The following is a 14576-nucleotide window of genomic DNA, read 5'->3' on the forward strand; positions in this document are numbered from 1 at the left end:
CCAAATATGAGCATTCGTTTTCTTAACGTTGGATTGGAATCAACTTCTAGGATTTATAGATTTAAGTATACGGAGGATGATCCAATCACTTAACGTCTTTTGTAATATAATAATATGCCCTGGACAATAAAAATTCCTGGTTCTGCAACACGTGAAACGTGAAGAACCTTTACTTCAAAGTTCTTTCCTTTCCAAACGGTCATCTTATTAGGCACATTGAAAAGGTAACCCCCCCCCCCCCCCAACTGTTTTGGGTAACCTCACCTATGAGCTGATACAAAGCTACCTTTGCTCCTCTGTCTCTGCTCTGGTTTATTCTTGTGGTAACTTGTGCCCCTACACAATTGAGCACCTTAAAACTCCTTTACTTTAGGATCAAGCACCACCACCAGGTTTATAAAAAGGTTCTATGGTACCGAAGACCTTTTGCCTCTACAGTAAAGTAAAGGAGTTTTAAGGTGGAAATTTTGACCGTTGGATATGGGATGAAAATGTTAAATTTAAGTTTCAAATTCAAATTTCAGCCTCATTGGATCATCTACTACCGAGTACCACATCATACATGGCAATGTTTAAGAGAGTTTCCAGGAAGTCCTCCATATTAATTGCTAAACCAGACACAAAAGAGTTGTAAAAAGTAAAAGTTTAAATAGATATCCGAAGTTACAAATGGAAAGTTAATAGAGGGGGAATAAACAGTTAATTACAAATTAAAAAGGCCCCAAAAAAACCCCATCCCCCAAACCAAACCCAAAACCACCAACATCATTAACCCAAACAAGAAAGAAAATTGACACAGGTCTTAAACACATAATAAGACAAGTTGATTAAACATGGCTCCGATTCCCAGCTTGGCACAGAAAGGGAAAGCACTCAAAACTTAAACGGGCTCTTTTTTTCCTTGACCCGTTTACTTCTCCAAGACTCAAACCTAACCTACAATTCCACATAAGATAGTTATCAGAAGTTAGAATAATCACACTCCCTACAATCTGTACACGACCCACAAACAACCCCCCCCCCCCGTCCCCTCCCTCTCCCAAAAAAAAAGTCCATTCTTTCCTACTACTCTGCTACTGCCAATGCCATTAAGGTGGTTACAGCTTCTGCTTCTGCTTCGGCTTCTGAAGTAATGGATTCAGATTCAGGTTTTTGTTCCTGCTTCAGTTCCTGTTCCAGTTCACCTGTTGTCGGCTGTAAAAACTGTGTGTAGTGAACTTCAATCTGTAGTCGGTGATGAAGAGGAGTTGATGCCATCAGTCCCTTCTTGATATCCACTTGCAATTCCCTTAGAGGAATAGCAGCCAAAAAGTTCTTTATGTATTCCTTGCATGATTCCTTCCCACTGCACACCACCATCTCTTCTCCCTCACTCTTTTCTGATTCCTCATCGGGTTTTAAAACTATTGACCCGGTAGCAGAAGCCTCCTTGGTGTTGCTCTGCTGGATCTGCAGAATTGAAGATTCAGCTGCTGTTACCTTCTGATGATCCCCAGCAGATTTTTCCTCTGACTGTGCCTCCTTGGGCAATCTGTGGATTGTTGTGTCTCTGTCGAATCTCAGAATGTATGCCTGATTGCATCCTTCAAAGAGCCTTTCCCCTAATGTGTCAATGATGTAGTAAGCCTCTGGTTCAACCTTGAGGACAAAAAAATGGTCATTCCAGCTGACAATGTAAACCTGGGGGTCATCATCACTGGGGCAATTCGATCCAGCATGGCTGATCTCATCCCAAATGTTGTCAAAGGACATAGCACCATGCAGGAAGTCAAAACCACCATCTTCCATGCCATCTGGATAGAAGAACCCGATGAAGGACTTCTGAGAGTCAACAGACAGAGGCCGGATCTTGGCCTGGAGGACTGTCTCAAGATCAAAGTGCTTGTCAGGAAAACGCTCTCTATAGGTCTCATTCTCACAAAGGTTTCTCCACTCTAATGAACCTTCCCTGATCAGGCTGTCAAACTGGGACTTGATAGGCATGTCATCTCGATTGTTCTGGAACCAATCAGCGATAACAGCAACCAGGGCTGTGCATGCACTTTCTCCTGCAGCCCGCTCATTTCTTTGATCAATCGAAGCATAGAAAACTTGAGTGTGAAGCTTCATGTGTCCATCACGGCTTATTACTTCCTTATGCTCCCAGCTCCCCACAGCAAAATTGTCATCCCCAAATTCAGAGACTGACGATCTATTTGCAGTTGAATCCTCATCCGCCTTACGCCACTGTCAAAATGGTTGCCGCACTTGTTTTCAGATTTACACAATATGACAAGAATAACTAGGGAAAAAGCACAAAAAATTGCTCACATAGGATTGTCCATAATAAATTAATAGAATAAGATCCCTATTTAAAAGGCAAAATTTCTGATTTTATGACAATGTTGAGAAAATTTTATTTCTGACTTTATTTAATAGGATGAACAGATAATTCCATGGGTCAGTTTACTTTTCAGACTGTCCAAATTAGGCCCAAGTAGTGGATTTAGTGATTTCTGAAAACAGAAAATACTGATTCCAGAATGTACCCTGAATCCACTCAAGTCATCGACTTCTCATTAAAATCACCAAGAACCAACAACCCATGATGGTTCAGAGTTTGTTATAACTTATAATTCATGCATAATCAGGAAACCAATCAAATGATATTCTTCAAGAATGCATGCAGTGTCCTAACTTCTCTAATTTTTTTGTTTGTTAGGGGAGGCTTTTCTTCGTTAGAACTCTGCCATAGATTCATATGGGAACTAAGACAATTTGGGGAGTGGGGAGTAGAGAGAGAGAGAGAGAGAGAGAGAGAGAAAAGAGTGAGCATGGTAGATTTTTACCCCTTGAGAGGACTCATCAGAAGAGCTAAGCTGACGGCGATCAAAATCAATATCATCCCCACCTTCTTCTGCATAGGCTTTCTTTAAAAGTGGTTCCCCCTTTGATTTAGGAGATCTGAAACTCAATTTCCTTTTCCTCCAAGGCAAGATGCTCCTCCTTGAACTCTGCTGTAGAGACTGCTGAGAGACTGATGCCATTGATTCCTCCATATTCAACAACCCCACATCAGATATGCGATTGCTATAGTAAATCCAGTCCTCATTCTCTCCATTGATTCTCTTCTCAGAGTAAAATGATCCTCTGACACAGTTTGTGTAGGCCAATGTGCCATAACTGAATGATTTCCTGAAACTAGAATTTAACTTCTCATCCTCTAGTTCTCCATAATCATCAGGTGAGTCTGTGTCAAAAGGGTATGCACAGTCACCATCCTCACTTCTTGCCGAGCATCTGCCTTCGCTGCCCTCTTCCTCATGGCATGCCTTCTTAACTTTTCGAGAAGATACATATTCTTTAAATATTTTTACTCTTCGCAGACCTGCTTTAAGGGCAGAAACTTCATCTTTCTCCATTGAGAGAGTTTCTCCAGGTGGGGGTGACAGTGGAACAGGAACTATTGATCCCTGCATCATCTCGCCAGGTTCTTGGGTGGTTCTTAACTCCAATAAACTGAGAGATAGCTGCAACAAGGGTAATGCTCAAGGTCAGAAAAATTAAAACCTCAAGAAAGGAACCATTGAGAACGGAGATCAAGGAGACTAGGAATAAAACACAATTGCAAAGGAAATATTGATATACTCAATGGAAACACCAAATATGGCAGATGAGAAATGATAATGAACATTGAAAACATATTAGAAGACACTTACACAGATAATGGGATGAGGCTCAGCACCACCACCAGGCTGCACAAGAGGGATATTAATTTCAAGCTCTTTCTCTTCAGCTGCAGAAGCAAATTCTGCGATGTTTAAAGTAGCTGTTCCAACAACAGGGACCTTATTCTTTTGTCCTTGTTTTGAGCACTGATCAGGAGAAAAATTTGAGTAAGTCCATGTTCTTAAGAAAGTTAACTAGTGGCTATTCCTAATCATGCATAAAGCAAATACAATATTAAGAAGCTGATGTTGCATAGGAAAATGTTTACCTTTTTCATTTTATTTTAACTATGCCATCACAATTTCACAAATGCAAAAGCCCAATGATTCTAAGGAAATTCTAATTGAATTTTCAAACTTAAAGCAAGATGAAAACAACTAAAACAGGAAAAAATATGAAAATGTTATCAAAGGAAAGAAACAAAGAGCAAAATTTCATTACAAGCATAAATGAATAAAAACAGATGAAGATTCTAAACTTTTGAACAGCAAATGCTCTCAAGCAACAAATAAAGAAGCATCAGAAAGATCAATAATAAAATAAATCATCAAATTGCCAAGAATCCAAAACACTAAAAAGCAGATAATATCAGACAATTCCGGCTATACACGAGCTCTAACAAAAGGATGAAATTCCCAAGTTCCATAGCACCCAGGCACGACATAACGCAGAAGTATGGAAACTCTGATACTCAACTCACACCACAAAACCCGCTACTCAAAAGAACAAAATTCGAACAACAATCAACAAGACAAAAATAAGATCATCAACCTGAATTTCTAACTAGTATTTATAAATATAACTTGGAGCCTCAGTTCCTCCCCCTTCCCCCCCCCCCCTCCTCTCGGTTTGTTGATAGGTTCTCCCTCCCCATTCTTATAAAAATCATCAGGAGACGTAAAAAATCTCATAGAATTTAATTCCAAAAAAAAAAAAGAGAAAAGACAGACAATTGAAAGATGGTTTTATCACTACAAGTCAAAATAGAAAACCGTTCATCCCCTCGAGAGGGGAAAAAACTGTAGATGACAATATCCCAAATTCCATGAAAAAAGAGATGAAAATACGGAAGACGAGATGAAGGGAGAAAAACACAGAAGAAGAAAGAAATCCTCCCCTCACGCGAGGCCTAATCTTGCTTGATCGTGATCGAGATCAACATCTGTTGCTTCACACGGGAAAAGGAGAACCCATTAAAATTGAGAAAGATCAAAAACAGGGAAGAACGAGAGATAAAAACCAAAAAGAAAATTCGCCTTCCATTGAAGACCCAATAGAAGATAAAACACCTAACTACATTAAAAGGGGGAAAAAACCATTAACCAGAAACACCTCCATTGACCAAGCATACGATCAAAATGTAAATATGGAAGAAGAAATGAAGGGGGAAAAAAGGAGAAAGAAATCCTCCCCTCCCGCAAAACCTAATCTTGCTTGTGAGAGATCGAGATCAACAATCCGTTGCTTTCACTCGGGGAAAAAGAGAACCCATTAAAATTGAGAAAGTCCAAAAACATGGAGGAAATGGAGATAAACAAAAAACAAAAAAAGAAAAGTCGCCTTCCATTGAAGACAACAGAAGATAAAAATATCTAACTAAATTAAAAGAAAAAAATTATGAAACAAAAAACCTCCATTGACCAAGCAAGGAGATGATCAAAACGGCGGAGACTCCCAAGAAATATAAATACAGAAAAAAACAGAAAGCCATAAACTCACATTGATGACGGTGAATGAGACCTCCCAGGGGTTGATGGCGTTGTCTTTGTAAGCAGTAAGGTTACAGACAGTGAGAAACTCCTCATTCCAATGAACAATTCCATCGCTATGCAATTCCTCCTCCTTGGTGAAGTTCCTCTTGACCGTACGCCTCAGAGAACTCAAAGCATTCTTGGAACCTTTCCATCTGATCTCCACCACTAATTTCGGTACCTCGGCCACCGACTTCTCACCATCCACCATAACAATAGGAACAAGCCCTTCAAGCCTTCGCAGGACCAGCTTGACCTCGAATTTCTTCGACAATACAGGCGGCCATGGCCGCCATTTCATCATCTTAACCACCATTACCTCTTCCAACCAAAGGTTCAGATACCCAAAAAGGAGAATCTCAAGGAAATTTCTCAGAAAAAACACCGAGAAACGAAACCCTAGAGAGTCCAAATTTTTCTGACAACACGGCACGAGATTCAAAACCCAGTTCTGTCGCAGCCGCTAATGATCAGTATAGATCAAAGAAAAATCGCTCTAAGCTAAAAAATATATATAAGAAAAAGTCGAATCCTTTGGATCTTCGAAAAAATCGAAAAACCCAAAAACGAAAGTAGAAAATCTGCGCGAAGATTCAGGCTATTATGCAGATGGATAGAGAATTTCCCTCTGCGATAAGAAGAGGATGTCCTCGTCTCTCTTAAAGCTCTTCATAGAAACAAAACTGGCGAATATGCCCGTTATTTATATAAATAAAGAAACTGATAATTATAGTTCCCAAATTGCTCTCAAATACGCGGAGATAAAGACGCGATGAAGAGAGAGAGAGAGAGAGAGAGAGAGGCAACCAAATAGCAAACAACAACAGCTAATTCCGCTTTACTCGTCACTGGATATCCTTTCTTTATTATTTTCTTCTCATCTACTTTTACTTTTTTGAGTTTGGTTTGATTTTTATTTACCCAAACCTCCCAAAACAAAAAAGTTTGGTTTAGTGTGAGTGTAGGGTTAAACCTAAAGTTAACCATTTTAGTGTCGTTAGTCATCGTTACTTTTATCCATACCGAAACTAACGGCGTGGGGTTAATCTAAAAATTAATCATTTTAATGTCGTTAGTCGTCGTTATTTTTATCCACACGAAATTAACGGCGTGGTAATTACTATACTAATTCTTCAGTTTAAAGTGATAATGTAAAGAAAACGTTATTTTTATCCACACGAAATTAACGGCGTGGTAATTACTATACTAATTCTTCAGTTTAAAGTGATAATGTAAAGAAAACGTCTAACGTCTAGTCTAAGGCTGACATATGACTCTACATACTCTTCGTTCGCTGGCTGATCGTGTAGCGCCTGCATCAGCGTGGGGACCAATGAGCTCTCCTATAAAGGCATCAATGTAACTGCGATTGTTAGTGTCAAATTAGAAAATCTTCTTTTTCCTCAATTCCATCTGGAGATTGAGAAAGACTATTTCAAATTCTACCCTTATCTACGTGGCAACTCCTAACAATTTTAACACTCTTAATGTACTCTTGCTTACAAGGTGGGAGCAGGGTTTTAGTAATCAGTATCAGTCTCTGTGGATACTGATCAGATATTGATCCGGATTGGTTTGGATCCGTTAGATTTATCCTTTTTTTTTCTTCAAAAAATTAGATTTTTTTATTTTTTACATTTTTGTGCTTGTTCATAGTTCATACTGATCAATCGATAATCGATTGGGATTCAATATCATCATTGATAGTTTGAGACTTCATTTTGTTTCAAGTTTTGCAATTGGGTTTTTCTCTAAAGGGGATAATCGATTGGGATTCAATATCATCATTGATAGTTTGAGACTTCATTTTGTTTCAAGTTTTGCAATTGGGTTTTTCTCTAAAGGGGGTTGTATATTTTCTTCTAAGTATTCAACTATTGAAAGCAAATGATGCTTTAACCAGAATTCATATTCATAGATTTAATGTTGGTAATCTTGTTTAGGTATAAGGTGAGGTTAGGTTCAGTTTTAACCTAAATGTTTCATTTGTTAGTGAGATTTTCTTATTGATATCTCTGAAACAGTCTGTTTGTGAAAGCAGAGGTAAGGTTGCGTATGTTATGACCCTCCTCAAACCCCGCAGTGCCAGAGCCTCGTGCATTGGGTATGCCATTATTTTCGTATTATTTTCTTTTTAATATCCCTCAAGGTATCAAATAGTTTGTAATCTTGTTTTTTTTTCTATTTAATATCACCCATATAGTATTACGCACAATTTTTTCTAGTGGGGATAAATATTGTTTTTTACTATTTTATATGTATATTCGAATTTGATAATAACATTAATAATATGTTACTTTCAAATTATTTTTGAAAATATTTTTATACTCCTAATTTAAAGAACCGTTTAGAATAAAACAAAGAAAAATTAAAGAATGTGTTAATTGCTAACTATCATTCAGGCACTCCAAACATTTGATGTACATAAGTTGATCGGTTCAACGCAAATTGATCATTGCCAAAAAAAAAGAAGATAGAAAATTGATTGGTTGATCGTCGATCAAATCAATGAAAATTAATTTTCAATTAGGCCATATTTGGTTGTTAAAAAAATGAAAAGAAAAGAGAAAACATAATAAGACAAAAACCGTGCATGATGATTGGTTTATATGTCTATCTCTCTTTTTAAATTAAAAAAAAAAAAAAAAAAACTGAACTCTTTCTTTTCTTTCTATCCATTTCTTGTCAACCAAACATAGTCTTAAATTATTTCTTCTTGTTTTTCCCTCTCTCATATTGTGATTGCTTATGGGGACTCGGGAGTCATTTCCCCCTTTCTCATATTGTGATTGCTTATGGTGGTCTAAACCAACCAAACCTAAAAGAGAAACATATGGATAAAAGTTTTCCTTAAATAGCAGTTGGAACCCAATGTTTAAAAGCTAAAAAGCAGGTACTAGATTGATCTCCCATGCTTTCGATCCAAATTATCCCGAAATCAGATAGATTTGGCTGGAGTCACTTTGGGCTCTCGGCCTAATTGGATCGGACTCAACATATGTAAAGTATACATCTTGTCACCAATCCAAATTATCCCGAAATCAGATAGATTTGGCTGGAGTCACTTTGGGCTCTCGGCCTAACTGGATCGGACTCAACATACGTAAAGTATGCATCTTGTCACCAATTAGGTGATGTAAGAAGTAATCTTAACTTTATTTTTGTTCCCTTGTTTTATTCCTAAAAGTTATTTAATGTAAGGGTAATCTTATCATTCTATATGGATAATGATAACTTTTAAAAATGACATAATGATATATCACTTTTAATTTATTTTGAAAATCCTATTTTATCCATAACTAAAACAATTTTGAGAAAAAGACAAAAAGCAAAAAAGTAGTATTACAATTTTGTTGTAACCAACATTAGTTACAATAGATTTTCCCATAAATAAAATAGGAGATCCAGTGGAATTCGAGTCGAATTGAACAATCCCACTAATTCTGATCCAATCTTTTAAAACCATGTTGGAAACTATTATAGATGAAATGATTTGATTTGATTTGGCACCTAAATTTTATATGTAAAAAATTTCTATATTAATTCCCATGTAAAACTTTTTTTTTGGGTAAAGATTTCCCTTGTAAAATTTTACACCGAAACAAATGGAGACTGAATGAAAATAGAAATGAACAACAACAAAAATGAGAGTTGGGAGAGGGTCAAAAGAAACATATCCATACGTCATACATCTTATTTTATTTTTAAGGGATATTCTTCATGTAACATGCGTGGTTACATTAAGCTATCATCATCTGATGTAAACCATATAAGACAAAGAGTAAAGATATTACTGTATTATACACAAATTTTATTCTGTCATTTTTATCTCTACAATACCAAAAATACCATATACCATCCTTTCTTTTCAGTCTTAATGAAACAAATTGTAATTATACAAAGCAAAACCCTTTTTAAATATTTATTAACCAATAAAAACTATCAGTCTCCTAAAACTAAAACCGAATTCCTTGGCCAAATATGAAAATTACCATCCTAGCAAAATCCCTATCAAAAATTGGCAAAAACAGCCCTCAAATGGGCATTCTTAGCAAACTCACAATGAGAAAAATATAAATTAAAATAAATAATAGAAAAACAATTAATCTGCAATCCAATATTAAATTCTAAACTAACAATGCAATGAATCTATCTTAGATACCTAATCTTGGATGATAGTTGATCTCTCCGTGCTTAACTGATGATTTAATGGATATATTCTTAGAATAATTTCATTTGGACATTTAATGTGTTTTTGTTTTAATATAAATTGCTGCATGAACATTCTTTTATGTCATCAAATGTAGAATTTATTGATGTTGAAATTTTGAGTAGATGTTTCTACTAAAAAAAAATAATAATAATAAATTTTTAGATGTTGTCCATGACATATAATTGGATATATTAGAAAAAATGATTTTTAGACATCAGTGTGCAGATTTCGTGATAGACTCCACACTCTCTTCATATTAAATGTCCTTCGTATTCGAATGGTGTCCCGCAATGCCTGTTGATGAGAAAGTTCACTTTGATGGTATTGAGAGAAACCTCTTCCCTCTATGTTAATAATATGGAGAAAAACACGCTATCTGTTCGCATGGCTCCTACGCCCAAACACAGAAGCACGCAAAAGTATTGTCCTACCTTTCATGAAATAAAAAACCGCATTAATGATGATGCCTCTAAGTACGCTCTCATTGGTCTCTGCACTGATGCAAGTGCTACACAACTAGACAAGGATCTCTTGCCCTAATAATATATAGTTGGGTAAAGGCTTTTTGAGCCGCTGGGTAAGGTAAACTAGCACCCCTATGTCTATCTCTCTCTTCCTCATATGAAATTACCTTTTTACTCTTCAACATATGATGTTGTTTTATCACATCTCATTGGTGTGCTCCTCCTCTATGTCGCTTTCTCAAAGAACTCTCTCCCTATATAATTTTTGGGTAAGAAATCGTTGCCTAATAGCATGGCCCTTGCATCAAGTGCGAGAACCAATAAGAGCACGTGCAAGGGAATCAACATGATAGTAAATTCATGTATTCCTATGTTTAGGCATATGTTCCACGGAATCCATGCGATCAAGTAGTATTCTTTTTTCTATAATTTTAACACAAATTTTAACCCTGATTGACATAACAAGCTACCAAGAAAATGCTTTGAAATTCAAAATTTTTTTTACAAGGTAGATTTTGTTCATTCCAATCTAACAATAGTCGCTTAGATTCTATACACAATTTTTGATACATTATCGCTATGAGAGGCTGTTTGAAGAGTCAATTTTTTCTATGTACTTTTTTTGGGTTTTTTATACAGAATTAATACGTCCCCCAAAAAAAAAGAGACAGAAACAAAATCTGTCGTCCGTGACCAACAAGAACAACACAGTGTATAGGTGGGAGTGTCGAATTTCAGCTCAGACCGAATCTAATCATTATCATGTCAGCTTTAACCAGATTTTATAAAACCAGTAAAAACAAAAACCGACTTAACTAATTGAAAAATGGACTGATCCAAACTGAAACTGATAGAAAATTAGACACCCAAATCCGATTAAAAAACGGATGAATTGAAAAAATAGAAAAACAAAAATGATAAGCATTTTCTTTAGGATCGAGTTTCCATCCATGCATGGTGAATCCTAGGGTTTACAAACCCCTTCTATGGTTTTAGTATATTTCAAAAATATTCTTTCAATATTTATTCTTGTCTTCTCATGTTCCTTGGTGAATGAGATCCATTTATATATTAAAAAAAAAATTCGAATCAATCTGATAGTAAACCGATAAAAAGCCAATGAAACCAACTCAATATGAATCCAAAATCGAACTAGTTGAAACCGAAGATTTGTTCAAAGTAATTAAAATTGGACCAGACTGACCAATATTGACACCCTTAAACTTATCATACAAAAAGGAAAAAAAACCCAAAATCATCTATGGAGTTTGGGCACAAAGAAATGAGGTCAGACTTGACAAATAAGAATGGATCGAGTTTTCCTCCACTCACGATGAATGAGACTGAATTTTTCTCCACCCATTGTGAATGGGATTTCATCACTGTAGGGCAGGAGAAGGCAAGAAAGGACATTGGGAGAGTATTTTGGGAACATACTAAAACCCCTATAAGGGCTTGTGAACCTTAGGATGGTGTGTGAACGGTCCTTTATGCGTGGAGGAAAACTTTCTTTAATAAGAATTTGAATCTTTGGGCCTCGTTTGTTTAGCGGAATAGTTTACAAGGGGTGGAAAAGTTGTGGTAAAATGCTGACATGGCATTGCAACCATCCCACCGCAGGTTGTTTGCAAGAGGGTGGGAATGTTGAGATGATGGAGGGAATATAATCATTACCATTGTTTGCTGACATGACATTGCAAATCCCATAATTTTCTCACCCCTTGATTTTACAAAGTTCCACAAAATACATGGGATTTTGCAACTTTCCCATGGAATGCTACAGTAATCCATCAACTCTTTCCAAACACATGGGACCCACCCGTCAGTAATCCCACAACTCTTCCACCCCATAAACCCCTCTAAACAAACGGGACCTTTAAGAAACATGGATAGGATCTCAAACCCGATGTCCCAGAGATGGATCATTAAATTTGATATGTACATGTCCAATCCTAAGAATTCCTCAATCATGCCCATTGATCGAATTGAGCAGATCATCGTTCCATGTGCTACATGTGCTACAAATAACAAATAATTGAAGGAATGACTTCCTACATCATCGGCACTAATTCGGTTCTCTGAGCCGCTAGGGGATGGGTATTCTAGCTCCACCCCCCTCTCTCTATCTCACTCGTTCTGACATGAAACAATCTTGCTGCCTCCATATGTAAGAAATCGTTCCGTCTCAACTCATTGGTGTGCTCTCCTATGCCGCTTGGTCAGAGAACCTCCCTATTATTACTATGGGATAGGGTTCTCTGATACTACACCGTTTCTCAGGCCCTCATAAAGTAGTTTTTATTTATATTCTTAGGAAATAAAAGTTAATAAAAAAAAGTCCATATGTAAGAAGACATAAGAAACATCTCAGGCTCAAAGACACTTTTCCCTATTAATATTATGGGAAAAAGGACATTGTATGGCCAAGTGCAGCCTGTGCCCAGACACAGTCCCCTTCAAATGACCATCCTGCCCACCTACAAAATGAAAAATGCCTTTGGTCGATGCCCTGCATACACTCCCATTGGCCCCTACATTGGTGCAGAAGTCACACAACCGGACAATGTTCTTCTCTAATATTATAATGTCCGGGAACAAATAGGACCCCAATGTGTATCCAATTACCTAATAACTTGATGGGACCTACTTCAACTAGTGGGGTCTATGACCATTTTATGAGATCTAAATTAATGATAAAGTTGGACTCCTTTCATGCTTTGGATCAGAGTGACAATCGATCCCCATGTTCATGGGAAAGTAGCGGGGCATCTAGGTTTTTTGTTTTTTTTGGAAAAGGTTCTCTGAGTCACGTATTTGGGTCACTCATTAATAAAGAAGGTAATATAAAGGATGATGTTGCTCATAGAATTAAAATAAGATAGATGAAGTAGAGAGGTGCTTTTGGAGTGTTGTGTGATCAACGTATTCCTTTAAAGCTTAAAGAAAATTTTCATAAGACTGTCAGACGATCGATTATGATATATGGTATAAAATGTTAAGCAATAAAGAAGCGTCAAATAGATAAACTAAATGTAACAGAGATGAGGATGTTAAGATGAATGTGTGGGAAAACTATGCATAATAAAATAAAGAATTACCATATTAGAGTTGATTTGGGAGTAGCTTCAATACATGATAATCTACAAGAAAGTTGTTTGAGGTGGCATGGTCATGTGTAACAGAGGCCTCAGGATTATCTAGTACAGATGAGCCATTTGATTCAAAATGAAGGAACTAAAAGAGCGAAGTGCATACCTAAAATACCATAGGAGAAGTAGTGAGAAAATCATGCATAGCTTAGAACTTGTATCATGTATGACTTTGAATAGAACGGATTGAAGAAAAAAGATCCATGTACCCGACTCTATTAAATTGGGATAAAATTGTGTTATTGTTGTTGTTCTTTGAGCCACGTGGTGGTTATAGTGGCACTCTCTTTTTCTTTCTCTCTCGTTCTCACAAGAGATGACCATTCTACCCATATGTACAGTTTTATTGTTGATTCCCAACAGTTTTCTCATAATAACCCTTTGTTTACCCAAATTTGTTATGGTAGTTTTATTGATTTATTTATTATTATTATTTTTTAGGGAGCGAGTTTTCTGTTCCAGAGTGTGGCTTATATCAACACTCTCATGTATCTATCTCTTTCCTTTTCAAAACAAGGGGGTAGAGATGTCCTTTCATATAAAAAAGAGAGAGATAGACTAATGGGAGTACTGCCGTAGGTAACCCTCTAAGACAAAGTTCTTTTACCCTATTTTTCGTATTTGGAATGTTTGTTTAAGTTTTCAGGGGGCTCGTGGACAGATGGGCGTCCATTGGCAGCACGTGTGAAGGTCAAGACAAGACAAGAAGAAAAGCATAAAATCCTACCATCACGAATCACGATCTCCGAGTGACGTAAGTTGTGAGAATGGAAAATCTCTTTCGTGATGTTACGCAACTTTTTACGATCTTTTTAAACTTTTGCCCGTTTTCTGGATTTTTCTAGTGTTATCAGATGCGTGGTTCACACAGTTCACACTGTTTTAAGGAAGACTTGAGACAAAAGGAAAAGGGCAAGGAAAAAGCCTATATAAAATAATAATCCTATCCATCACCATTTGCAGTGATGCAAGTGGTAAAGGAAGATACTGTCACGATGGTGACGTAACCTTTTACGATTTGTAACTTTTTCCTAATTTTTGGAGTTTTCCTAATAAAGCTCGAATATTGGAGGACTGTCCCTGCCTGGCTCTTACAGCTTGCCAGCTTGGCAGCCTTCGGGTATAAGTAGTGAGATTCCTGACTAATAAGTAATAACCGATGGGTTCGATTTGATTTCAATGGGTTTATAGAATTTTTGAGAGAGGGGAGAGAATCGTCCACTCCCGTTTATGTTGTTGGTATCTTACATGCCAAATAATAGCGATAAATGAAAATAAAGGTAAGAGATCA

At 36.8% G+C, this 14576-nt stretch overlaps 1 protein-coding gene across 1 annotated transcript; it reads right to left on the reverse strand.

Moving 5' to 3' along the window:
- Nucleotides 1-1059: 1059 nt before the first annotated feature.
- On the reverse strand, nt 1060-5916 carry LOC122660081. Its single transcript, XM_043855255.1, has 4 exons — nt 5428-5916; nt 3699-3854; nt 2829-3509; nt 1060-2226 (listed from the first exon to the last, which is right to left on the reverse strand). The coding sequence occupies exons 1-4, from the start codon at nt 5773-5775 to the stop codon at nt 1066-1068; spliced, it is 2346 nt and encodes a 781-aa protein (XP_043711190.1). The 5' UTR covers nt 5776-5916; the 3' UTR covers nt 1060-1065.
- Nucleotides 5917-14576: the final 8660 nt, after the last annotated feature.

The sequence above is a fragment of the Telopea speciosissima genome, chromosome 1 (genome assembly GCF_018873765.1).
Source record: "Telopea speciosissima isolate NSW1024214 ecotype Mountain lineage chromosome 1, Tspe_v1, whole genome shotgun sequence".
Taxonomy (NCBI): domain Eukaryota; kingdom Viridiplantae; phylum Streptophyta; class Magnoliopsida; order Proteales; family Proteaceae; genus Telopea; species Telopea speciosissima.